Source organism: Scleropages formosus, chromosome 10 (assembly GCF_900964775.1).
Source record: "Scleropages formosus chromosome 10, fSclFor1.1, whole genome shotgun sequence".
NCBI classification, from domain to species: Eukaryota; Metazoa; Chordata; class Actinopteri; order Osteoglossiformes; family Osteoglossidae; genus Scleropages; species Scleropages formosus.
Window position 1 is genome coordinate 16,325,644 of NC_041815.1, and position 25,820 is coordinate 16,351,463.

The 25,820-nt window shown below is 40.4% G+C and overlaps 1 protein-coding gene across 1 annotated transcript; it reads left to right on the forward strand.

Moving 5' to 3' along the window:
* Window positions 1-984: 984 nt before the first annotated feature.
* LOC108928655 (alpha-2-macroglobulin-like) lies at window positions 985-24,540 on the forward strand. Its single transcript, XM_029255877.1, has 35 exons — window positions 985-1,350; window positions 1,800-1,980; window positions 2,407-2,563; window positions 5,318-5,370; window positions 5,667-5,687; window positions 6,302-6,470; window positions 7,052-7,136; window positions 7,277-7,388; window positions 8,759-8,873; window positions 9,177-9,286; window positions 10,585-10,752; window positions 11,065-11,301; window positions 11,868-11,928; window positions 12,087-12,232; window positions 12,573-12,722; window positions 14,620-14,800; window positions 15,875-15,903; window positions 16,110-16,115; window positions 16,248-16,320; window positions 16,461-16,635; window positions 17,357-17,582; window positions 17,979-18,105; window positions 18,303-18,424; window positions 19,054-19,085; window positions 19,198-19,301; window positions 19,924-20,100; window positions 20,355-20,436; window positions 20,753-20,909; window positions 21,041-21,115; window positions 21,494-21,656; window positions 21,748-21,944; window positions 22,290-22,502; window positions 22,678-22,796; window positions 23,136-23,226; window positions 24,445-24,540. The coding sequence occupies exons 1-35, from the start codon at window positions 1,286-1,288 to the stop codon at window positions 24,538-24,540; spliced, it is 4,275 nt and encodes a 1,424-aa protein (XP_029111710.1). The 5' UTR covers window positions 985-1,285.
* Window positions 24,541-25,820: the final 1,280 nt, after the last annotated feature.

Consider the following 25,820-nt stretch of genomic DNA (forward strand, 5'->3'; position numbering starts at 1 on the left):
GCTCTGGGTTTGGATGGGGCGAAGAAGAATGCACGGACACTGTTCATTATGAACATCTATTGAAACACCTGCACATGGCAAGAGGTATCAGTGCAAACCAATGGAAATAATGCTCTTGATCTAAGGACCCTTTTTCCTCAGGGACCTGCGTCTCAAGCCAGCCTTCCCAGCCTGCTTAACCTTCATAAGTTTTTCTTCCTCCTTCAGTGTCTAACACACACACACACACACACATAGCCTCATAACACAACTGGCACAGTGAATAGCATTGCTGTCCCACAGCACCTGGGTGGTGCAAGTGGACCTGGATTCATTCCTTGCTCAGTCTGTGTGGAGTTTGCATGTTCTCCCTGTCTGCACGGGTTTCCTCCGGGTGCTCTGGTTTCCGCCCACAGTCCAAAGACATGCTGTTCAAGTTCACCCATAGTGTGTGAGTGACAGAGTGTGTTCCACTGATGCATGGATGAGTGACCCATTGTAAGTAGTGTACAGTACTACCAATGTATGTCACCTTGGTGAAAAAGCTGTGCATTTTGAAGAGAAATCAGAGTATCTTCTCACACCCCTCAGTAACGCAAGTCGTTACAGTACAGAACATCTTTGTTAACCTATTCTTAGTTGGTATACAGCTATGATTTGAGTGGTGCAGTGGTGGTTTTCCATTCTCAGAAAATCCATACTCCCTTTAGACATAAAAAATTGCTTCAAATGCCACAGATGCCTATTTATAGCACCATACACGGTGAAAGATATTAACGACAGAAAAATTATATATAAATCTAAATTTCAAATACAAATCTAGTGAGGAGACGTGTTTATATGACGCTTGTCAGCCCACAAGCCTCAGCTAAGCCCTGTACAGCACTTTCAGATAAACCTCAGCAAAAGCGACCTCTCGCGGCAGTTTGGTGATTTTTTTAAATGACAAACTCCAGTCGGGTTTCATTTAACACGCAGGCGCGCGCTGCAAACCGCGCTTCACGGGACACAGACGCGAGACGGCGGTGTCAGGTCACGTGAGGAGGACTTTGTAGTTGGAGGGTAGCCGAGTGTGTATTTATTAATGCTTCGGGCGTTTTACTGGAATTTGGGAAGGAGAAAAAAAAAAAAAAAATCAGTTTATAGTAAATGACGAAGGAGCACTGGTTTAAATATAAGCCAACGTGGAAGGTTGGAACGCAGAGCACAGAGTCTCACAGAGCTACTCACGAGGGTTTTTGACTGAGTCTAATAATTATTCGCACCAAGTTACTACTAGCCTAAGCAGGTGGTTTTCACACCCAGTATGTTCGGCTTTTTTATTGTTTTCCTGCTGCTGCAGACTACACACTCACACACAGTCGGCAAATCGTGAGTAAACTTAGTACAATGATAATTCAAGGGCTCATAATAATAAATAATTAGTTAAATATTCAAAGATGTTGTAGCAGCGTGGCTTTGAAATTCCTGCGTCGCAATGCTGCAATGGACGGTTGCGTTCGCGTTTGTGTAATGAAAAGCCGATTACCCATAATAAATGTAAATTAGTAAATGGCATTAAATGTGTGCTGGCACGGCAAATGAAGCAGTTTTCTATGTAACGGATTCATGACATTTTTGGGTTCGCCTGAGGAACAGAACCGTAGTGCTACGCAGCCGCGTGTGCGTGTGTGGACTTGGCACGTTTTCGCGGGTTTCCTGAATGTTCTTCAAAATGAACGGGAACCGTGTTACTCTCCAAAAACTTGGCTGTTTGCAATTCGAGGGCAGAATATCATGTACCGGTGACTGCTCTTTGTTTCTCTCTCGCTATTCTCTAGAATTTACCTGGTAATCGTCATTTCGCAGACTGTGAGCGGAAACGCGGAGACGTTATGCGCTCACCTGCTCCCGAAGGAACCGGTCACGTTCACTGTGACCCTGGTGGGGGAGCCAGTGGGAAACAGGACCCTGCTGAGAGAAACGGTCACTCGGGACTTCCATCGTTGTGTCGCTTTCCAGGTTATCTTACTCCTCTTCTCCGGCCACATCTCACAAAATAATCTGTTTAGTTTTCATTTACGGATTTATCTATAAAAAAAAAAAAAAAACAGCTCCATGTTCAGCTATGTATGGTCTACTCTACCAGTAACTTCTTCATATTTTCTTTACAAAATCTCCAGAGCCTTGCAGGGCTCTTCTTGCACCGCGAAAGGCAGGGACTGTACTGTTAAAAAGCCCACAAACCTCAGTTTTTGCTCGGGTGACAGAGAGCAACTTGAAACAGTGTGAACAAAGTGCAGGCCTGAAGTCCTGCTTCACCCAGATCGTAAACTGAAAGTTCACTCAGGACCTGGGGAGCATTCTTTATGGACCGTGAGCATTATATTTGTGCAGTATGCTGCTCATGTGCCGTCTGCTGATGCGTTCTTTTAAATTCTTTTGTAGGTTCCTGCTGTCTCCGCTGCCACAACAGCCGCCATACACGCTTCTGTGCAGGGGGCCTCCGAGACTCTGCAGAAGATAACCGAGTTCATCATCAATCCCAGCTCCAATGTCGTCGTCATCCAGACTGACAAACCCATCTACAAGCCAGGACAGATGGGTCAGTAAATGCTAGTTTCCTGTTTGTTTGCGTTTTTCTTTTTGTCTCCTCAAAAAGAAATTAGCATTACATATTTACACAACATATAGCCACATTTTCAGAATTTCAGAATCTTTTGGTTCTGATGAATGAACCAAATCTATAATCATTTTTCTACAACCTAAAAATATTATATTAACCAACTTATCCTTTTTACATTTATTCATTTAGCAGACGCTTTTGTCCAAAGCGATACACATTTCAGCAAAAGTACAATTTATGCATTACATTGAGAGAAGGAGACATAGCTGCAGATGTGAAAGTCTCAAGCAAACCTAGTTTGTTCCCTACCACTTGCTGCACTGAGGTTCATCATTCAAGTAGGTTCATAAGACAGACAAATCCCGATACCCACACCAATTCTTTTTAAATTTTTTTTTTATTAAATATTATAAGGTACACAATGAGCAGTACAATACCAGAGTAATGGCTGAATGAAGGTTGTATCTGGGGATGCTTCTGGAGTTACGATGCGTGAACAGTTACACCATAGATGATCTGGAGAGATCTTGGACAAAGTGGATCTGGAAAAGGTGGGTTTTCAGACCCTTCTTGAAAACAGAGTTTCCTCAGTTTTGAGTGAGAGGGGAAGGTCATTCCACCACAACGGACCCAGAACCGAGAACCTCCGAGCTTTGTCTTTCGTGCGCAGGACCACCAAGCGAGCAGAAGTAGATGAGCGAAGGGGCCTGGCTAGGGTGTACCGGTTGATCAAGTCTTGTAAATAGCCGGAAGCAGTTCTATTGATGCATTTGTACACAGTAACCAGGGTTTTGAATTTGATATGGGCAGCTATAGGAAGTCAGTGCAGAGAGATGAGTAGGGCTTATGGGAGAGCTTTGGCAAGTCAAACACAACTCGTGCAGCAGCATTCTGTAGAAGCTGCAGAGGTTTGATGGCATTAGCAGTAAGACCACACAGAAGAGAGTTGCAGTAGTCCAGACAGGAAGTCACCATGGCCTGGACAAGTAGTTGGGCAGAGTCAGTAGTGAGTAGGGACGGATCCTATGAATATTATGCAGGATGTATCTGCAGGACCAGGTTGTGGCCTCAATATGTTGAGAGAATGACAGACTCGCATCAGTCGTAACTCCCAGACTCTTAGCAAAGGAGCTAGGGAAAATGAGTGAGTTGTTCAGTTTGATCGAGAAGTCGTGACAGGAGGACAGGTCAGCTGGGAGGTAAAGAATCTCTGTTTTGGAGAGGTTGAGTTGGAGGTGGTGATCATACATCCATGAAGAGATGTCTGACAGACAGGCAGCAATGCGTGCGGAGATGTCTGACGCACCAGGTGGAAAGGAGAGGAAGAGCTGGGTATCATCAGCATAGCAGTAGTATTTGAATCCATGGGAGGCTATGACCGGACCGAGGGAGGAAATGTAGATGGAGAAAAGAGGAGGACCCAATACCGAGCCCTGTGGAACACCGGTTGAGAGAGGCAGAGGAGAAGAACGAGAGCTCCGCCAGACCACTTGATAGGATCTGTCAGAGAGGTAGGACTCAAACCATCTGAGTGCCGCATCTTTGATCCCAAGCTGGTTAAGAGAGGAGAGTAGAATCTGGTGATTTACAGTGTCGAACGCTGCAGGCAATCAAGGAAGATGAGGACCGAGGAGAGGGAGGCAGCTCTAGCAGCTTGGAGAGCATCAGATACCGCCAGAAGGGCGGTCTCAGTGGAGTGACTAACTTTGAAACCAGACTGATAACCATCAAGGAGATGGTTCCGGGTGAGGAAATCGGACAGTTGATCACAGGCTGCCCGCTCAAGGGTTTTGGACAGGAAGGAGAGGGGAGAGACCGGTCTGTAATTTTCAACCAGATTGGGGTCCAGGGAGGATTTTTTTTAACAGAGGTGAAATTAGAGCAGTTTTGAAGGCAGCTGGGAAACAGCCAGAGGAGAGTGTGAGGAGTTGATGATGGAAGAGATGAAGGAGGAGAGTTGCGGGGAAATGTTCTGAAGGAGTGACGACAGGATCGGATCAAGCGAGTAGGTGGTGGCTCTGTGCAATATCAGGAGGTCAGCGACTTCAGATTCAGAGAGCGGCTTGAAGTTGGAGAGAATAGCTTTGCAGGGAGGTCCAGCGCGAACCGGGCAGGTTGATGGTGAAAATTTATCAGTGATCGCTTTGACTTTGTCTCTGAAAAACAAAACAAAGTCTTCAGCAGTGAGAGAAGAGGGAGGAGGAGGTGGCGGGGGACACAGAAGGGATGAAAAGGTGGCAAAGAGTCTGTTTTTTTGGATGCAAACTGTATTTTGTTGTGGAAGAAGGAGGTTTTAGCTGACGAGACAGCGGACTGAAAAGCAGCTAAGAGCGACTGGTAAGTATCCAGGTCCGATGGAGTTTTGGATTTACACCACCTTCGCTCTGCCGCCCGCAATTTGGTCCTGTTAGCACGTAACGTATCAGACAGCCATGGGGTAGCAATGGGGCGTGCTGGTCTAGGAGACAGAGGGCAGAGAGAGTCAAAGTGGAAGACAGGACAGAGAGGAAAGTGTTAGTGGCATCATCTGTAGATAGATCTGAGAATTGTGGAGCAGAAAAGAGAGTGGCCGGAGTAGCAGAGGCAAAGCAGGAAGGTGAGAGATTTCAAGTGATTTTAAGAGATTTTAAGATTTTTACAAGATGTTGATATGCATGTTTGATAATCTGTTAACTTCATGTTTTGAATATTTAAAATTGTGAAATAAGTAAAATTACTTTTTTCTCCCCCCAGCAATGTTCCGCATTGCAGCAATGAGCACCAGCTTTTTGTCTCTCAATCAAATAGTGTTATTGCACTTTTTTTAATAATTCCCAGGCACACAAAGATGTTAGATGTTAGCTTAGTTGCGAATTAAGCTGAATGAGGGGGAAAATGCTGATTTCAAACTTTTTGATGAGAAATGTAGGCACTGAGTCACCATGGACACAAAGATGACTCTTAAAGATCTGAACAAATATTTCTGAAGAGGTTTGGACAGCCATGATTATAAAAAGCAAATGTTGCAACCTGCTACAAGCATAATGGATGTAAGATCTGAATTCATTTCCTGAAGTATGACCACATATTTCCCTTTTTGCAGTTTCAAACTGTGGAGCTGCAGGTAAGGTGATACTACACATCTTCGGCTCTTTGTAAGTTGTTTGTCCTGTAACTGCACTTTAAGAATTACGTTATTATTATAGTTGGCACAGCTAGCCCCTTATATTGGAGCTGCAGGTTGTACAATTGGTTAGGGTCTTACAGTCTGAAACTCCCCAGTTTGTTATGCTCCTGCTGCAGTACCTTTCAGCAAGGTACTAAATATGAATTGTACCAGTCAGATTAAACTGCTTCATAAATGGGTAAGTCATTTAGTTGTAGAATTGATTTATTAACCATTTATTTAGCTGGCACTGTTTTCCAAAGTGAGTGTACAGCTAGTCGCAATGATTTACCCGTTTATATGGCTTGGAAATTTTTAGTAGAACAATTTGGAATATGTACCTTGCTCAAGGAAATTAGAGGAGAAGGTATGATTTGAAGCTGAATCCTTGGAGTGCAAGGCAACAGCTCTAAACCACTACTCTACCTGCTGTTAACATTCTAAGTCACATTGGGCAGATGAATGACTTAAATAAGTTATATATTTAAACTTGAATTAGTACATTTAGACCCAGTTGAATCCTTTATTCTCACTATAAAACTTTGACTGTTTTTCTTCCTGTTTACTTACAGGATCCAAATCGCAATCGTATTGCCCAGTGGTTAAACCAGTCATCAGTTAGTGGGATTCTTGACTTCTCCTATCCCATAGCTACTGAAGCAATGCAGGGGGTTTATGTCATCACTGCCTGGGATGAGAGAGGGAGGAAAACCTCCCACAAATTTCAAGTCAAAGAATATGGTCAGTTCATGTCAGTAAATATATTAACTCCTGATAAAAAGTGCTATGAAAAAACATTTGTGCCCTTTACAGCATTCTTTATTTCTCTGTATTTTTTTGAGCCCCAAACATTGTCATTGACTTTGACATTACCCCTTTAATTAAGCTGAGTAAAGTAATTGTGTGTAAACAGAATATTTCACACCTCTGATTACACACTTCCTCATTATCTTCCACAGCAAGGAAATGATGTAAAAACAGTTCCATATCACTTTGGATCACAAGCTCTGTTAGTGTAGTACTTGAATTGACAAAGATCTGATCAAATTTAATGAAAAAAAAAAAAAAAAAATCAGCAAGAACAAAAAGGGGTAATTTTTTCCACTGTCCAGAAGATCATAGTTCCAGATTTCTGTACAAATTCACATTTTCTCAACAAAACCTGATCCAAACTAATATTACAAAATCTGAATTTTGGAATGACTTCAGAACCTGTGGAACATGTAGAATCTTAATGTAAACTTTTATAATATAAAACTTATGATAGACTCGTTTTATCTGAGGAAATATCTGCTTTCTGTTCTGTGCTGTGTTACATATAGTTCTTCCCAAGTGTGAGGTGAAGATACATCTTCCAAATTTTATATCTGTTCAGGACAAGAGGACAACTATAAAAGTTTGTGGGAAGTAAGTGATTGAAAAAGGCCTATTCTGTCTGAAGTGTCAAATAGATTGTACTAGAAATGTAAAATTTTTCTGAACTAAACTGTTTCAGTAAACTAATTTTTCACTTTTAATTTTCAAGAACAAAAAAATTGTGTTTGTAGGTATACTTATGGGAAGCCTGTCTTTGGGTCTGTGAAGGCACTTGTGTGTCTAAAAGCTTCTTTGCACCGTCAGATTGGCTCAACACCTGGCTGTTTCACATTTAGAATGAGTGTAAGTAGTCTCCACTGTCCTCAGTTGTCATATTTAGCTCAAGTAGTCTTGAAGAGGATAGGTTGTATCAGGAATGTCAGAAATACTGCTTGAATTTTAAAAGAATAAAACAGGAATATAAAACCATATAATGTCTACCAAGGGAAGGGAAATACCACACAGCCTGTAACCCAATTCTTAATTCCTTACTCCACATTTTTTACCTTCATATTAGGTTCAGTTGAAGTTTGTTGTCTATCACATATAATTTGTTGGTGAAATGCACTTTCGTTTACTCTGAGTTGTGAATTACTTTGGAGAAAGAAACAGTTTGCAAAAGGCTGTACACAAATCAGGGAAATATTAAAATCTTGCCTATGCAGCTGGATGAAATACCTAACTGCACATGATGCTTTCTTGCTGGATCTTAAAAGTTAAATTCAGTTTACAGTAAGAGACATTTCTAAATATTTTGAGCATACTGTTTATTATAATCACAAAGCTAGTTCATATTTATAAATCTTTGTTTAATGTCACTGATTTATGTTTTGTGATCCAAAGAGCAAAATTTCATTGTGTGTGAAAAGCATGGTGAAATCTGAATATTAATTATTCATTTAGAGAATGCTTTTCTACAAAGCATCTAAGCTACTTACAATTATTTACCCATTTATACAGCTGGGTAGTGTTGAATTTGAACCTGGGTTCTTTAAGTGCAAGGTGCCAGCTCCAATCACTACACTGTCTGCTGTCCCACATGTTTACCTTGCTATAATCAAAGAAATCCTCTGTGTTTAGTTGTAGTGTAATAGAGTATGCTGTTTAACAGTTTGTGAACTTAACGTGTGAAATGAAGTTGTACTGAAGCTAAGCAGTATCAGAGAAATAATGTAAAATAACTATATGGGCTGAGCTCAAAGGATGTCTTGCAGTAAAATTTTCCATCTATGTGCCTGTCCAGGGTCTAAGCTTGACTCTCAAGTTTTGTAATATCCATCCAACATGCTGGAAAACTCAGTCCAAGAATTTGACAGTTCTTCAGTTTACATTACTGAATGGATCCCTTTCTCAACTCGGTCGTTTGTGGATAGTTGGAAACTCAGAAGGGCTCTGCCTTCTAGGCCAATGGCAGGCTAGTCTCTTATCAGTCATCCACAAACATACTCATGAACACTGTCCTTTAGTCACCCATTTCTGAGAGGTTTTTTGTTGCACGCACAAAATCAGTTCAGATTTGAGTTATATTGGTAACACCTGACCGCTGTTCAGGATTTAAGTGGAAGTGCTGTGCTATATGTATGGAGAGGTGTGCTATTCTGAAGAATTGTTAGAAATAATAACGTATAACAAATAATGCATCTGACCTCTCTTTAATGTGTCTGTTCAACTAGATGGAGAAAACCGGTTGTGCTACAGAAACTATTGACCTGATTCCAATGAAGCTACAAGAAAATTATAATTTGAGAGTTTTAAGTGTTGACTGTGAGATAGAGGAGAGTGAGACTGGTAAGTGGTGTTCTAGTGCATAATGAAAACAGTACCAGATAAAATATTTATTACTGTAGTAATAAATGGGCTGTTAAATTACTTGTATGTGGTTACTAGCTCAGCCAAGGCAAACCAATAAAATTTCAGATAAACATGCATTACAAGTGAAGAATAATTTTCTGTATTTTTTCAGTGTTGAAATTGAGCAAAATGTGTTGTTTTAAAATTTCACTGAGACTGGTTCTGAGCAATTTTCAAATGTTTCTGTATTGTCGTAGACACCACACAAAAGGCTAACATCTATCTGTGTACTTCTTGTAGGTGTGACCCTGAAAGGAAGTGGCAGCACGTTCATTCTCAAAAACATAATTACCATTTCATTTCAGGACACACAGCCTCATTTCAAGTCAGGGATTCCATATTACATCAAGGTACTAGCTCTCTACCCAGAGAATACATCACAGTTTTCATGCTGCTTTATTATTTCTATGTATTTCTTCAGTTACAGTATGTACAGACATTTCACTTCTTTGAAAACCACTATAGAAAATGAATGTAAAGCACTTTGACAAATCTAGTACATTTTTAAAACTATTTGAATTGTGTAATTTCACAGAATTTTGCCACATTTTATTTTGTTCAGTTGGTAATCACTGGACAAGAAAGGAAAAAAAAAGGTATGCATAGGTAAGCACCTGGGGGCTCCCTGGTCCTGGCAATGTGTATGTTGTCCAGCTCAGATTAAAATGTCAGATTTCTGCAGCTCAGAACATAGTTAAAGCTTAGTTTTAGTGAGAACTTACTAGGTCACTAGGACAACATCTGCAGACATGTAATATAAATTATTTTATTTGGAGGTTCCCTGACCATGACTGTAGCAAATTCCAAAGTAAGTTTTAGCCAGCTGAATCTCAGCCACATAATTGGCAAGGCACTGATATGCTTTTTCAGTCAAGAGAATCAAATTGTTTTTAAAAGGCTTAGATATTTTTCCCCCCGGTAGAATGTGTTCTCAAATAGTTATTAAAAGTTTAAGAAAATTTGGTTTACTATGGGGGGGGGGGGACCAATCCGTTAAAAACTGTGAAATAGATGCGCCCTCACCTAAAGTGTTTGGTTCCACATCCAGCATTCAAAGGTGGTCACCAAGATTGTAAACACCTGATTTAATCATATAATTACTGACATATCTTAGGCTGGTTTCCAAAGTAAAGAGCTCTTTAGAGGCTTTCTTTTAATTAGGATTTTATTGGAAAATGAAATAAAGGTTACTTTGTTCATTGTCAGTAATTGGTTGTCCAGTTCAGGATTGGAGTGGTCTAGAGCCTGTCTTGAAAGCAAAGCAGGTAAGGTAGGGTATACCGTGGATTGGATACCACTCCATCACTGAGAAGTCACTCACACATACATATGATATGGTATGGTATAATTCAGAGCTAGTGGTTCATCTGAAACGTCTTTTCAATTGTGAAAGATCACCCTTGGGGCACACGCATGAAAATGAGGACATATAAAGTGTACACACATTGAGGCAAAATTGAACCCATATCAAAAACCCATAGCACAGGAACTCTGTGTTATACAACTTACATACAATTAACTGAAGCAGTTGGGCTGGGTGAAGGGTTAACCAGCAGGTTCCATTTTTCCAGTATGCATGCAATTTTCAGAGGCATAGAACTAATGGAAAAATGTAAGATGTCTTTTTGTAACTGTCTTTTCTTACCAGGTGAAAGTAGCTGGGAGTAATTCTGCCGCTTTAGAAAATAAGCCAGTTTCTCTCCTGGTGAAACATGGATACAGCTCTGACAAATGGACATTGACCACAGACAGCAAGGGCATTGCTCAACTGTTGGTGGACACGTCCTCTTGGATGGATGAAATTGTCCGTCTTGAGGTGAAATATATTATTTCCGTATATGGCGCAGCAAGTGTTCTAGTGGTGAGATCTGTGGTCTTGCAGTTAAATTTCACTCATGCCATGGTGCCTTTCACCAACAGTATTACCCCAAATTACTACAGTAAGAATGCCCTTCTGCAGAAATGGTTAAATCATTGTAAGCAACTGCACTTACATTATTAGTTGCCTTTTGAGAAAGGCATCAGATAAAAAATTGATGTTTCTATCCAGAACATTTAACAATAAATAATGTGGAAAAATTGAAGGCAACAGTCATCTAGCTTTTGATGTTTGTTTCCCCCCCTCCAGGCCCATTACAAGGAAGACACGGATTCACATAGAACACTTGGCTTTCAAATTCCTGCTCAAATTAAATCTGCTTACTTTTCAGTGCAAAAGTTTTATTCAAACGGTTTGAACTTTGTGAAGATTATGCAAATTGATGGGGAGGTCCCCTGTGATTCAGAAGGACTTCTCAAATCTCAGTACATCATCCAAAGGAGTGAGCTACAAAATGACCAAGAACTACTCACCTTTTTTTATCTGGTGAATCTAAAGATGATGGTGGTGGTGATGATTTTGTATGTGTGTGTGATTGTTGAAATAATCAGTGGAGAGGTATTATGTGTCCATTTGATGTGGATTATGAAAATTTAGTGATTCACCTATGTAATGTTTACTGATCAGCATTCCTGTTGACAGCTGCACATCCAGTTCAGTTTATTTTTACAGAGCGCTCTTCTCACACATTGACAGAGCGCTTGAACAAAGGCATAAGGCAAAGAAATAAAGGCTCTTGTTACTACAGGCTAGTGTAATACATTATCACTTAATTTATTAATTATAAGTACGGCTACTGGCTATAGAGGAAAAGAACAAAAAACTCCCAACTGAAAGTTAATGGAGGGAAAAAAAACAACCGGGGGTCTAAGTACCAGTGGCTGCCCACCCCTCCTGGGCATCCTGGATTAACCAAGAATTCTTAGTCAGTTTACAACTAATAATAGCATTGTTGCTGTGTGATAACTTGATTTCCTCATCATATCTTTATTTCCTCTATGGTCCCAGTCCCTCACTGCTACTGACACCCTACTACCCTCCCTGTGACCCAGGTGCTGTCAAGAGGCAGTGCTGTTCAGCATGGACATATTGAAATTGCTGTTAAAGATGGAGGTAACCTTATCAGTATTTCTGGCATCGTAATTGAAGTTAACATGGTGCTAAAATATAAACAGATTGCCATGGAAAGCTACTGTGTTTTTTTTTTGTTTACTTACCAAACTACCTGTTAATAGTTACCATGTTGAACGTGCTGCTGTCTGTTGTTTTAGTGAACAAAGGTGAGTTTACAGTCCATGTACGACAGACCAGAGACCTGGCTCCATACGCTCAGGTGGTTGTATACACAGTGCTTCCAAGTGGGGAAATAGTCGCTGACAGCTCTACTGTTCCCATCCAGAAATGTCTGAAGAACAAGGTAGTGCACAGCTGTGATTAACCAAATTGAGAATATAGACTCCAGACTCTACACTGCTGTTTTCTTTTTAAGTAACAGAGAATGGACATTTATCTTACTGATATTACTTTATTTCTCATTTAAATACTTAGTTGATCTTATCAGAATGAATTTTCAACTAAAAGTAACATATCAACAAGCAAGACAAGAAAAAGTCCTCTGAAAAATACTAGCGATCACGTGAACACCTAATATGTAGAAAAAAAATATTTTCTTAGGAGGTAATTAGGAATATAGCTTTAGTACAAACTCTAGTTTACTGTAATGTCTTGGAAGACTTCACTTTTGTTTCATGTTCCAGGTGTCGCTCAAGTTCTCCTCACTCCAAGAGCTGCCAGGGAAGAAGACAACATTGGATTTGACTGCTGACCCTGGATCTCTCTGCTCTCTGAGGGCTGTCGATCAGAGTGTGTTGCTAATGGAACCTCAGGTGGAATTGACTGTGGACTCTGTGAGTTCTAACCCAATTCAGTGTATTGGTTCTGATTTTGACAACTGCTAAAGTATTTGGTCTTTTAGTCAAATGTGTTTGCAGTATGTGCAAATAGTGGCAGTAGACTCGGTAGCTTCAGATACAGATCCTGCTAGAAGTACATACATTTAAAGTTGTTTCAGAAAAATCTGTCTTTACAAACGTGTCAAGCTTGAAGACTTAAGCTCACTAGTGGGACAAGGTAGGCTTTACTATAATCTTAACAAAAGGCATTATGAGAAGACAATACAGATTTACACAGATGTCTAATGCTAGCTATTACAGGATAAGGATAGTAGGATAAGTACAGTAATGCGTTTGTTTACCGTGAATTAAAAAAGGTGCTTTAACAGCTTGAACACAATTCTCATTTGATCCTCAGATGAAAAAAAGTGTATGTATGTGTATGCATATACACTTAAAGTAACAAGTACAGTGAAACAAGTAAAACTCAATACATTAACATACTAATTTCTGCACACCTTCACTTTGTGCTGCTTAGTGTATTTTTTTGTGTGTTTGTATTGGTAAATGCATACATATGAAGCAGCTTCAGCCAGACTGACATATGGTTAATGCAAAATTTAAATAAAATACTAAACATTTATTACTGTCATACTGAGCCAGATTTTGACTTAGAGCAGAAATGCAATGGCTCCCAGTGTTAGTCATTCACATTATGAATTTTTACTTTATTTTAACTCCATACTCTTGTCCATTTTCTAAAATTTTAGTTTGCTAAGGACCAAGCTTAAACTTGTTTAATATGGCCGGCCAGCCAGTAGGTGTGTTACAACCCCAGGTTGTCTAGGGGTTTAGAGTTGTAACATCAAAACTGGTAGTCATTTAGAACTGGTGTACATTTGGAAAGTGACTACGTGGAAGATCAGATTATATACAGTATATACGAAACACTCTCTCACAGGGTGAAAGGAACACAAAGGGTGCCAAAGAAAAGAGAATATCAAAACCAAAAAATACTGATAGACTGCAATCTGACATAATGAAAACAAAATGGAAAAATAACAGGTCTTCAGTGTCTTCATACCCCTCTTAACTAACAGTAACCAAAATACAAGGGTGGCATTCACCACTAACCTAGTGTCCTTGGAAGACAATCAAACCCACATGGGTGCAAGGTGTGCATCGCGTGATGTGCTTACCAGAACAAGAAGCACATAGAGGGACATAACAAGGTATCATGAAAACACGCATGAATAAAATACAACTGTGAGACCGTCCGTCCATCTATTCTCCACCCTGATCAGAGTTGCGGCAGTGTGGAGCCTATCCTGCAAGCAGTGGGTGCAAGGCTGAGGAGGGATACACCCTGGACAGGGCACCACAGGGTAGACACACACAGAGGATAATTTACCATCTCCAGTTCACATGAACTCCATTTCTTTGGACTGTGAAACCAAAGGAAACCAGAGCACCTGGAATGAAACTCATGCAGACACAGGGAGAATGTGCAAATTCACTACTGCCATATATATGATAGAGAGAGGCTATTATTAAGCTTTCATTCATTGCAGATAATAAATTTGAAAGTGGTCCTATGCTAATAAATAGTGTATGTGTTTTTGTGTCAAAAATAAGGGCTGAATATTAGGTTTCAGAAGACATGTTTTTCAGTGATTTTCACTTTAGTTTAATGTTATTGTAAAGGATTAAATAAGTCAAAACTATTTTGTTAAAGTTTATATGAGGTTTTTACATAGCCTATTCAGCAAATTAACTGAGAGGCTTAGTAATTATGGTTCTATTAAATATTTTGGATTAACGAAGCTGTCTCAGTTACTTGTAAAGTGAAGGGCCAGTATAAAATGCGAATTTTGTTGAAGAAATTTAACATGAATGCTTTTTCTGTAAACAGGTATATGGCAAGTTGGAACTTTTAAAGATGTCTGGATATCCATCCAGTGTGACTGATCGTGTGCCACAAAGATGCTACCACACTTCAGAGTTGTGGAATATAGAGTTCTGGGACCGTTATTCTCGCCGCATTAATGCTCAAAGGCATCGTAAAATCTATGACACTTACTGGATCTTTAAGGTAAGCAGAAAGATATTTTCTCATGGCAAGTTTTTCATTGTCATTCGTACAGATATTTTTTTTTTTATTTGTCACAAAATAGTCCTGGTAAGTTTAAAAAGGGAATTAAAAAGTTGACGAACCCATTTGCCATTGTGCGGAAAAATCTGGTGTGAGTAATTGGTAGAAATACATTTATATAAGTAAAAACAAATATAGGAATTAGATTGGAGAGGTGATGAGGATATTCCCGTTCTGGTTTAGATAGAATGAGTGTAAAGAGCTGAGAAAGATGTAACCTGGAGCCCTGTAGGTCTCAGGTGCTGGCATGGAATCTATGTAGAAAGTCATCATCTGACAGCAGGGGGACCACAGGACATGATAATGTCTTGTTGTGTTCTGCCACCAGAGGTTTTAATCCTGTACGCATCTCTGCATAAAGAAGGAAAAACGGTTTTTTAGCTTTGACCTGCAAGCAAAGCATGGTGGCACAGCGAGTTGTGCTGCTGTCTCACAGCACCTGGACGGTGCAAGAGGACATGGGTTTGATCCCCACTCAGTCTGTGTGGAGTTTGCATATTCTCTCTGTGTCTGCGTGAGTTTCCTCTGGGTGCTCCGGTTTCTTCCCACAGTCCGAAGACATGCTGTTCAGATTCACCCCTAGTGTGTGAGCAACAGAGAGTGTGTGATCCACTGATGTATGGATGGATGATCCATTTTAAGTAGTGTATTGAGTAGTGTAAGTCACCTTGGTGAATAAGGTGTGTGGGCTGATAACAGTATATAGTTTATTGGAAGTCGTTTTTGAGTAAAGTGTCTGATAAATATAAGCGAAAACTGGTTTTCTGGCTTTCAAATAACAAAACATATTACTGCATAAAAACAGGGTGCTTGATAAAATGACACACAGCCATCTCTGCCTTTCCCTTGCAAGAGTCCTACGCTGCCATCGTATTGTGGGTAAAAAAAAAAAAGAAAAGAAAAAAAGAATGGTTAATATGATATGGTATGAGGAAATCTTTGAGATGTCTCACACACACACACACACACACACACACACACACACACATTGACTGAAACCGCTTGTCCCAAGCGGGATTGCAGCGAGCTGGAGCCTCACGCAGCAACCCAGGGCACAAGGCTGGAGGGGGATGGGACACACCCAGGACAAGACGCCAGTCCATCGCAAGGCACCCCAAGCAGGACTCGAAACCCAGACCCACCAGAGAACAGGACCTGGCCAAACCCACTGCGCCACTGCACCCCCTTCTTTGAGATATGCAGGGCTATATTTGTAAAGGATTTTATATGTGAGCTGAAACCTTGAAATTAGTCAGGTACATGACAGAAGTTTGGATAAAAATGGTGTAATATTTTCTTATTTTGCTAATAGTCCCTGGAATAATCCCAAATGTTGCCATGAAATTTCTTTACCAGGCCATATTCAAATTTTTGGATTTTTTCTTCAGGAAATTGGAGTTAAGATCTTGACCAATTCTGATGTTAGAGAACCCAAGATGTGTTTTTCTCAGTACTCTAAAGGTAATATTGTTGTTTCATTTTCCTTTGATTAATGACCTGTATTATAAAATGTTAAGTTTATATTGCTGAATGTAAAATATCTGTACACTTTATCAGTTGAGAAATGTACACCTCTAAACTCCTCTAACAATGCGTTATAGAAAATTTGACGGAGATCATCGAACTGCTCCATTTCTTCAGCCCTAATGGTTTTTATGTGAGAAAGAAAACAGCGGAAGTCATGAAGTTCAACCAACCAAGCCAGCCAGAAATACCTAAGGAAAGCATCCGCACATACTTCCCAGAGACCTGGATCTGGGATCTGGTGCCGATGGGGTGTGTATGACATTTTTTGAGGAGTGTATGTGGAGGAGCTAATTAATTAGTTTTTGACAATGTTATACCACTGAACAAAAAAAAGTCTATGAAATGCAGTTACTCAGCTGATTATATGACAGGAGCACTTCACACAGACAAACTGTAAATAAATGCTGATGCTTCATGGACAGTGACTCACACCTTCTATATACCATCATAATAAATCAAAGAAGCACTTTCAGCAATAGGCTTGTTCAGTGGCAGTGCTCCAAGGAGTGCTACCAGAGTTCCAGCTGCAGCCATAAGGCTCTAAAGTGAGTCCTCAGGTTGCCAGGGGCATGACCTTTTAATGACCAAGGCACACTAAGCTTTTTCTGTGTCCCATGACACCCTGCACCTCCTCAGCTTTGCTCATCTCACTTCACTCTCTCTCCTGGATTTGAAGGTGTTCACTTGCTCATTCAAGTTATTTATTTTCATACTTTTTATTTATTTGATTACTTTGTATGTATGTTGTACATTGTATGCTGCTGCAACCAAAGTAAATAGCCTTTTAGATTAATAAAGTTTCTTCATTTCATTCACTCACTCAATTCAAATCCCAGGCTCATAGACATAATTGCAGGGCCATTCTGGGCTTCAATATGAAGCCTTGATTATTGACAATCCAAGCACACACATATAATTGCTTTTTGTGTACGGGATGCACTGTTTTGTGTTCCTCTCTTCCTCCACACAGCGATTCAGGCTCAGTGAAAGTAGAACACACTGTGCCGGACACAATCACAAAATGGGTGGCTGGGGCGTTCTGCTCCTCCCCCACAGGCTTTGGTTTAGCCCCCAACACTGACCTCACAGCCTTCCAGCCCTTCTTCGTCAGCCTCACCCTGCCTTACTCTGTCATCCGAGGTGAAGCGTTTACATTGAAAGCAACTGTGTTCAACTACCTCTCCAAATGTATCATGGTGAGTTTTCCTAGCATGTTCATCTTTTCAGGTCTCCAACCTCCAATCAATGTCAGGTACTTCAGCCCAGCGGTAGTTGATAAACACCCCGCACAAAGAAAGAAATGAATGAAATAGTGTATACAAGAAAATGCTATATTCTACTGATGGTTTAGCCTGCTAATTTTGATACTATACTAAGTATTGAATGATGTATAGTTAAGAATGGACTGATTAACATGAAGTAAAATTTCCTTTCTCAGTGACCTCAATTTAAAAGCCCATTGTAGGGTCTGTTACAGCTTCCTGCACATGAAGATGCAGAAAGTAACTATGCAGAACAGCATCAGCTGTACCTGTGGTCTGCTCTGGCAGGTTATTTGGAAGTGGTGCGTATGTGTATGTGTGTCCCTTCAGGTCCAGGTCAATCTCAATGAGTCGGCCCAGTACGCAGCCCAGCCCTGTGAAGGGTGCAAGTATACCCACTGTTTGTGTGGAGAAGAAAGCAAAACGTTCAAGTGGATCCTGAAACCTGCTGATCTTGGTGTGTTAATGTTTACTACTTTTCTTGATTGTAACGTCTTTTATATGGAAAGCAGCAACATTTGTTTGTTCAGCATCTTTAATGACACCTCCAGTGGAGCTTTTCTATTGTCACGTTAACCAAGTAATATCTAAAGAAGGGTTTTGAGAGCAGCATTAAGGTCTAGTTGTAAGGCCCACATTACTTGTGTTGAAAAGGGGAGGTGAGTGTAAACGTGAGAGCAGAGGCCCTGAGGACAGAGGAGCTCTGTGGCAGTGAGGTGGTCACTGTGCCTGAGAGGGGACGCATTGACACCGTTGTCAGGACACTGCTGGTTGAGGTGAGTTTAATGATTGGCCTACTTACTTACTTAACATCTAGTGAGCTTCTTGACCATTTGGGAGGTGTCATTTTAATCTGATTATGTCTTGTATGTTTTTTTTTTACATGACAGTCCAGTTTTGTTGATGATAAAATGGCCAACTCATTTGTATCCCTTAGTCAGTTTTGAGATCATCTTGGTAATGTTTTGCTTCCTAGGTGTGAGAAAAGTTAGTTTTCAATAACCCACTTGTCCCGGTCAGGGTTGCAGGAGTCCAGAGCTTACCTTGTAATCACGGTGCACAAGGCTGAGGGGGTTACACCCTTTATTGGAACCAAGTCCATCACAGGGTCGCTACACAGACACAACCGTTCACACGATACAGGCAATTTAGCATCACCGCTTCACCTGAACTGCATGTCTTTGAACTTCTGGAGGAAACATGAGCACCCAGAGGAGACCCATGCAGACAGAGAAAACATGCAAACGCTATACTGAGCTGGATTCAGCCCAGGTGCTGTGAAGCGACAGCGCTACCTGATGTATCCCTGTGCTGCCCATGTGAAATATTTTTAATAAATTGTATTTGATTTTAAGATGATTAAACAAGTGAGAATGAAAATGTAACACTGGTACTTATTCCTCAGGCAGAGGGCACTAAGGAGACCATTATCCACAAGATACAGTCTTCTTAAGACACAAAATAGACAGTTCAATTTTTTTATGCTCAAAAATATGACTGAATCTGTGTGATCATATCACCCAGGCTAATACTTGAGATCATCATCTTGCTCTTACTCCTGTTCTATAGGGAGCCTAGTGGAGAAAAATGTTCCTTTGAAGCTGCCGGAAGTGTTTGTTCAGGGTTCTCATAAAGCCTTCCTCTCTGTTATGGGTGAGATTCTCTATACATATAAGGTTGGTTGTGAATAATATATGAGCCCTTTGTCTGAATAAAGGGTTACAGACTCCTTTGGAACTTGAACCTGAAACTTTACTGTCTAGTTCCTTTAATTGTGCATTTGAAATATTTTCACATTCTGACAATATTTTGGTAGAGACACAACTGGATCTTGCCACAGATTTATAAGTTAATCTGTTTTGTAGATCAAATGTTTATTTCATAATTATGTTATTAAATATTTAAGCAGTGATGATTTGGACAAACCAATTTAGATATTTCCTTACCAGAAGGGATATAATTTTCAGTTCTGAGACCAGTTGGATCAAACCAACCACGTATTCATGAGGTGGATGAGGTTTTTGTCTTTGTTGTACTCCAGTAATCAATGATCAGTTAAAGCCCTACAAACAGTACAGTACACAAACTTAAACTGAACATTGACAATTTAGTTAAGCATGTTGTTCATTATCACTTCTAACCAGAAATAATCCAGGACATGTTTCACAAAAATAACCTGCTGATGACCACATCAAGCAAAAGTTAAGCAGATCTTGGTTATCTTAAAACTGGGTTAGTAAGGATAAAAAGGTTACCATGTTTCCGACCCAAACAGGTGACCTGATGGGCCGTGCCATGAAGAACTTGGGCAGCTTACTGGCCATGCCATATGGCTGTGGGGAGCAGAACATGGTACTGTTTGCCCCCAACATCTATATTCTCAGGTACCTGGAAACCACTAGGCAGCTGACTGAGGAGATCAAGGCCAAAGCTACCCGCTTCCTGGAAAATGGTGAGAGTGTTGGACAGAGGGCACTCTTGGGGGGGTATTTCATGCCACCAGAAAGCACTAAGGAGTAGCATTTCAGAATGCTATTTGAGTCAGCATTTGTTTAAATACAGTGGTATGTTTCATAACTCATTAAACCTAAGGTTTGCTCCCTTTGTCTTATTGCCTTATGTCCAACTTTAGGCATAGATTAGAAATAAATGCTGCAGAACTGATCTGTTCATATCTACAGTGCAGTCACACACTTTGTTTTGTAGGCTACCAAAGAGAGCTTAACTACAAGCATCATGATGGATCTTACAGCGCTTTTGGAAAGGCAGATGGGTCTGGTAACACCTGGTAAGCCAGTCTAAGCTCAGTGATATGCTGACATAGAAGGACTTATTTTGTATGCTTAGTTCCCCAAAATCTCTGGATGAATGTAGAAATCATTAGGCTCTTAATAGGAACCTCCTACATCTGTTTAAAAAAAATAGAGCCTATCTGATTCTCACTGATATAGCAGTGTTAAGTGGATTGTTTGAAGACTCATCTAAAGGTTTCCCTGTGCTGCTGCTGTGGTACTGATTTGAGCAAGGTACTTAACCTGAATGTCTCTAGTACAAGCAGATATTATTATAAATTTATTTATTTTTTTTATGTGTGTGTTGCCTAGGCTCACTGCCTTTGTTCTTAAGTCCTTTGGGGGGGCAAAACCATACATCTTTGTTGATCCAAGACACATCACTGATGCCATAAACTGGCTGAGTCGGCATCAGCAACCCAGTGGCTGTTTCATGGCTGTTGGAAAACTCTTTAACAATAAAATGAAGGTCAGATGTCTGTTTTGTCTCAATGCAAATATGATGAGGTTCTGTGCAATAAAAATAAATGCATAAACACATATATCAGCAGTACCCTGAGACAACTTTTTTTCTTCCACACATTTGAAAATCTGTTACAGGGTGGAGTCAGCGATGAGGTCTCCCTTACTGCCTACATCACTGCAGGTCTTCTTGAGCTAAACAGAAATTCCACTGTAAGAACGTTGACACTTTTTGCTCGTTCTTAAATGTTGGTAAAATATGCACTATATTCAATATAGGTGGTACAGTTAATATGTTTTAAGTCTGTCCTCTGTGTGTTGCTGCTGAACAACTTTGGCTTACAGCTAGAGCAGTGTCACGTAGGAGCCAGTCTTAAACTTAATTGTACCACATAGTATTCATGTCCATTTCACAAAAGCATTACATTTAAACCTCATTTCAACTAAAATGAACAAGACAGTGTAATCAAATACTTACAGATAATGAATTATATGAACTGAATGTGAAAATCATGTTGATATGAAAGTGGTCACCACTTGCATGTCATAGTATTTTGTATTCAAGACGATTACCAGTTCTCTTTTTGCTAGACCTCCATGGTGGCAAGAAGTTTGTCTTGTCTGAAAAATGCCTCTGGCCAGCTGGAGAACCTGTACACCACTGCATTGCTGTCCTACACTTTTACCCTGGCTGGGGACCAGGAGATGAGGAGCAAGCTCATCGCCCATCTGGCTAGTAAGGCTAAGATCTCAGGTAATTTCCCAGTCCATGGTCAATCTCTCTGAGATGCTTGTGTTTGAATGTTTACTATAAAGTCTCTTGGAATTGGTCTTGGATTCTTTAGGAGGATCTTGGCAGTGGCAGCACTTGGACACATCAAGCAAGAAGACCGATTCTCTGGAGGTAGAGATGGCCTCCTACATGCTTTTGGCCCTGCTTTCAGGTCCACAGCTGCCCGGGTTTGGCCTGGGCTATGCCTCAGTCCTCGTTCGCTGGCTTGTCCAGCAGCAGAACCCATATGGCGGGTTCTCCTCCACACAGGTGCAGAAACATTCCAGGCTGTTCCATGTTTCTATTTCTCATATTTTAAAACTGTCTAAAGTTCATCTCTCTGCGTGAATACCCATTCTGGAGAAGCCCAGGCCACAACAGCCACAGGTTCTAGAGTTGAACAACCTTCAAACAATTGTTTGAAGACAACTACAGCAATAGGGATTAGTTTACTGACTGGTGCCTCAAGATGACCAGTTTTGTAGGGAACAGATAAAACAAGATACAGTGAAAATGGTTGTGTTGTTCATTATAGAGGGTGTGGCTAACAAGTCTAGCCTTTTTGCATGGAGTTCATTGCCTGTCCCAATTTCCATCCCACCTCTGGTTCTCTAGGACACAGTGGTGGCCCTGCAGGCTCTGTCACTGTATAGTTCTGCCACTTTCAGTCCAGAGGGTGACACTACTGTGACTGTGACTTCTGGTGGTGGATACAAGCAAGAGTTCAAACTTAATCAGCATAACCGGTTTCTGTACCAAGAGGAGGAGTTGGAGGTGCCAGGAGACTATAGCATCAAAGCAGAAGGCAAGGGCTGCGCACTTGTGCAGGTAGGTGTTGTGCCTGTTATAGCTGGTTAAACTATCTTAATCACTTATTGATAATGGATGTATAGATAAGATGTAATATCATATGTATATTGTATCATTTTAAATTTGTGTAATAAAAATCATTTCACACTTAGTCCTTTATACAACGTGTTTAGGCTTTCTGTCTTTTTTTCAGATCACTGTACACTACAACATTCCCCCTCCTGCAGATTTTTCTGCTTTCAGCATCACAGCCACCGCAGAGGGACCCTGTAACAGAGCAAGAAAGACTTTAAATGTGACAATAGAAGTGTGGCAAGTCTTGAGCCTGCTCTGATGTATCATACAACCTTTCCAGATTTGCACTTTTCATTTTAGAATTTGTGGTTTGTTCAGTTTTCCTCCTCTTTACATCATTGTATGTGGATCCTAACATTATGCAACTCTAGCCCCTGTGGGCTGCATTGTCTCCTTACTTGTCTTGTCAGTGCAAATACATCTAGAACTTTTGACAAAGTGGAAACACAGACCCAAAGGACTAAGACTGATATCTTGTTTTGCATAAAATGTTTCTAGTTTACCAATATTTTTTTAAAAAAGTATTCCTTCACTGATTATCTGTAACATTAATTTTTTGTGTGCTGTGTATGACAGGTACAACGGGAGAAGAGAAGAAACCAACATGGTGATCGTCAGTATTAAGCTCCTGTCCGGATACCTCCCAGACAAAGCATCCCTCCAAACTGTGCGTGAGCCTTGCATGTAAAGGCATCAACGTTAATTGGTCAAATGCCAGTGTCACTATACAATAAATATTCAAGTATTCCTGTTGCAGCACCACTCATGTAAAACACCTTATTCAAAAAAGCATATGCCTGCCATGCCCTCATTCCAGTTATGGAAGAACAGAATTGCTCATGCCTCTAGTAAAAGGAAAAAAGGAATTCATCCAAACATTATTTTACTTATATAGGTATATAAATACTGGGTAAAATGAAACTTTCTCAGGTGGGTCTGGTGTTTGAGTCCTTCATGGGAGTGCCTTGCAGCGGACTGGCGTCCCGTCTGAGGTGTGTCCCCTTCAGCCTTGAACCCTGTGTTGCCAGGTTAGGTTGCAGTTTGCCGTTACCCTGCTCGAGACAAGCGATGCGTGTGTGCGTTGAGAGAGAGTTGGTCAGTTAAATCAAAAGTTAAAAGGCGAGCACTTCTGAATGGATTCCAAAACTGATAGTATGTTAAGATAAAGTGGCGGCGTGACAGTAGCACGCATCGGCTGCTCTAGACCCACCTACAGAGGATAATGAGGATAGCTGAGAAGATCAGCAGGGTCTCTCTTCCCTCCATCATAGATGTTTGCACCGCATCCGCAAAGCCACCAGCATTGCAAATGACCTCACACACCCCTCACACAAACTCTTCACCCTCCTGCCATGTGGCAAAAGGTAACAAAGCATTCAAGATCTTGCAGCCAGACTGCATAAATTTTTTCCCCCAAGCCAGCAGACTCCTCAATACCCAGACACTGGACTGGCACCAACCTGCACGCGCACACATTCTACTGGACACTATTCCGCTCTCTTTTTGCCATTTTTTTTGCACTGTTCATCTTGCTGCTAATTAGAATGTTTATATCTACAGTATTGTAATATTTCCTGGTTTTTGTTTAGTAATTACTGTCTTGTGCTGTTTTGCATATGTCTTGCACACATGCACTTTGTCGTTCTGTGTAAGTAGTTTTGTCTTGTCTTATGTAGCACCATGGTCCTGGAGGAACATTGTTATATATGATATGGTATACTTTACCAGCTGTATATGGGTGAAATGACAAAACTACTTTGAAAAGATAATGCAGTACATGGATAGCAGAGGACAGCAGAATAACCTGTTTGTTATAGTGGGGAAAAAGTGGGAGAAAGTATAAAGAAAATAATCATGTAAAAATTTCATCTGTCATTTTCTGCAGTTAAGACAGCAGCCTACTGTAAAGCGCATTGAAGAGAATGAGGGCCATGTCATCATCTACGTGGATGAGGTGATGACATTAAGCATGAAACCATAATAGGATCTCAGTGTTTGTAAATACAGCTGTGCTTGTTAGTAACACACACACGAGTGACATGCATGTTTTAAATTGTGATTCATGAACTATTACATTAGAAAGTATCCAACACAAATTATCAGGGGAATTTGTAGATAGCCATAGGAATATTAGTTGTAAAATATGTTCTATCTTTCCAGCTCAAGAAAATGGAATCCAACTTGTACTCTCTGATTATAACAGAAGATGTACCTGTTACAAATCTGAAACCAGCCATGGTGAAGGTGTATGACTACTACCAGACAAGTATGAGTTTTTCATGCTTTTTTAAACTTTACTCCTCAGCAACATCCAAAGAGCAGTGTCAGAATGGCTGTTTTACACAGTTTAATTTACCATGCTAGACAATCATGTTTATATATTGCTTTAGAGTGTTTTAGCTAAGTGAAAAATTTCAGTAATTTTACCCTACAGGTGATGAAGCCGTCAGTGAATACAGTTCACCTTGTGCTGGGAGTAAGTATTCCATTTACAATTATAATCAATAACCTGCAGGACAAAGCATTGCTGAAATGTCAGTGGGTTTGTCTGCTGGGGGAATCCATTTATTACATTTATCAAAGTATAGCAGCACACCAAGGATGAAAGTAATTCAGCTGTTCTCAGTTTCTGTTCCTAAGCAACATGATTAAATTCATCAGTAAGGAACATGGTGTTAGTACTAGCAGAAATCCCTGCGGAGAGCTGTGGCCTGAGTGTTGTGCTTTGTTGCAGGTGATGAATTCAGTGAGCTGTAAGGGAGATAAGGGAAGCTGGCAATCTTACAGAGTTGTGCATCCGACAAGTTTTCACAACAGCACTATTAAGTTGCTTCAATACATGTATAATGCTTCGGCCCTAATTTTAATGCAGACTTTGCCATTACTTTTGGACTTCATTAGTGGATTTCATCTGAAATTGAACCTATTTACAACTTTGCTGATGCCCTCTGTGTAAACCTAAATGTCTTCCTGTGATTTATAAGTAGCCATAGTTATTTTAGTAAAGGCAATTAACTGTAAATGTTCACTTAACTGATGTTTTGCTTTAAGTCATATCTTCTCACCAGTTTCTCTTAGAGCACTTTAAATACTTTGCAAATAATCAAGGAAACCAGATAGTGGGTACAGCCTACACGAATTAACAAGGTTCAAGGGAATATTAGAGAACTATTTTTATATGTACCCCTGATATTCAAAGAACGCTTGCTGCAAGATTTGATAGGCTTTTAAGTTTGACGACCCACCAGCGGCTATACAAAA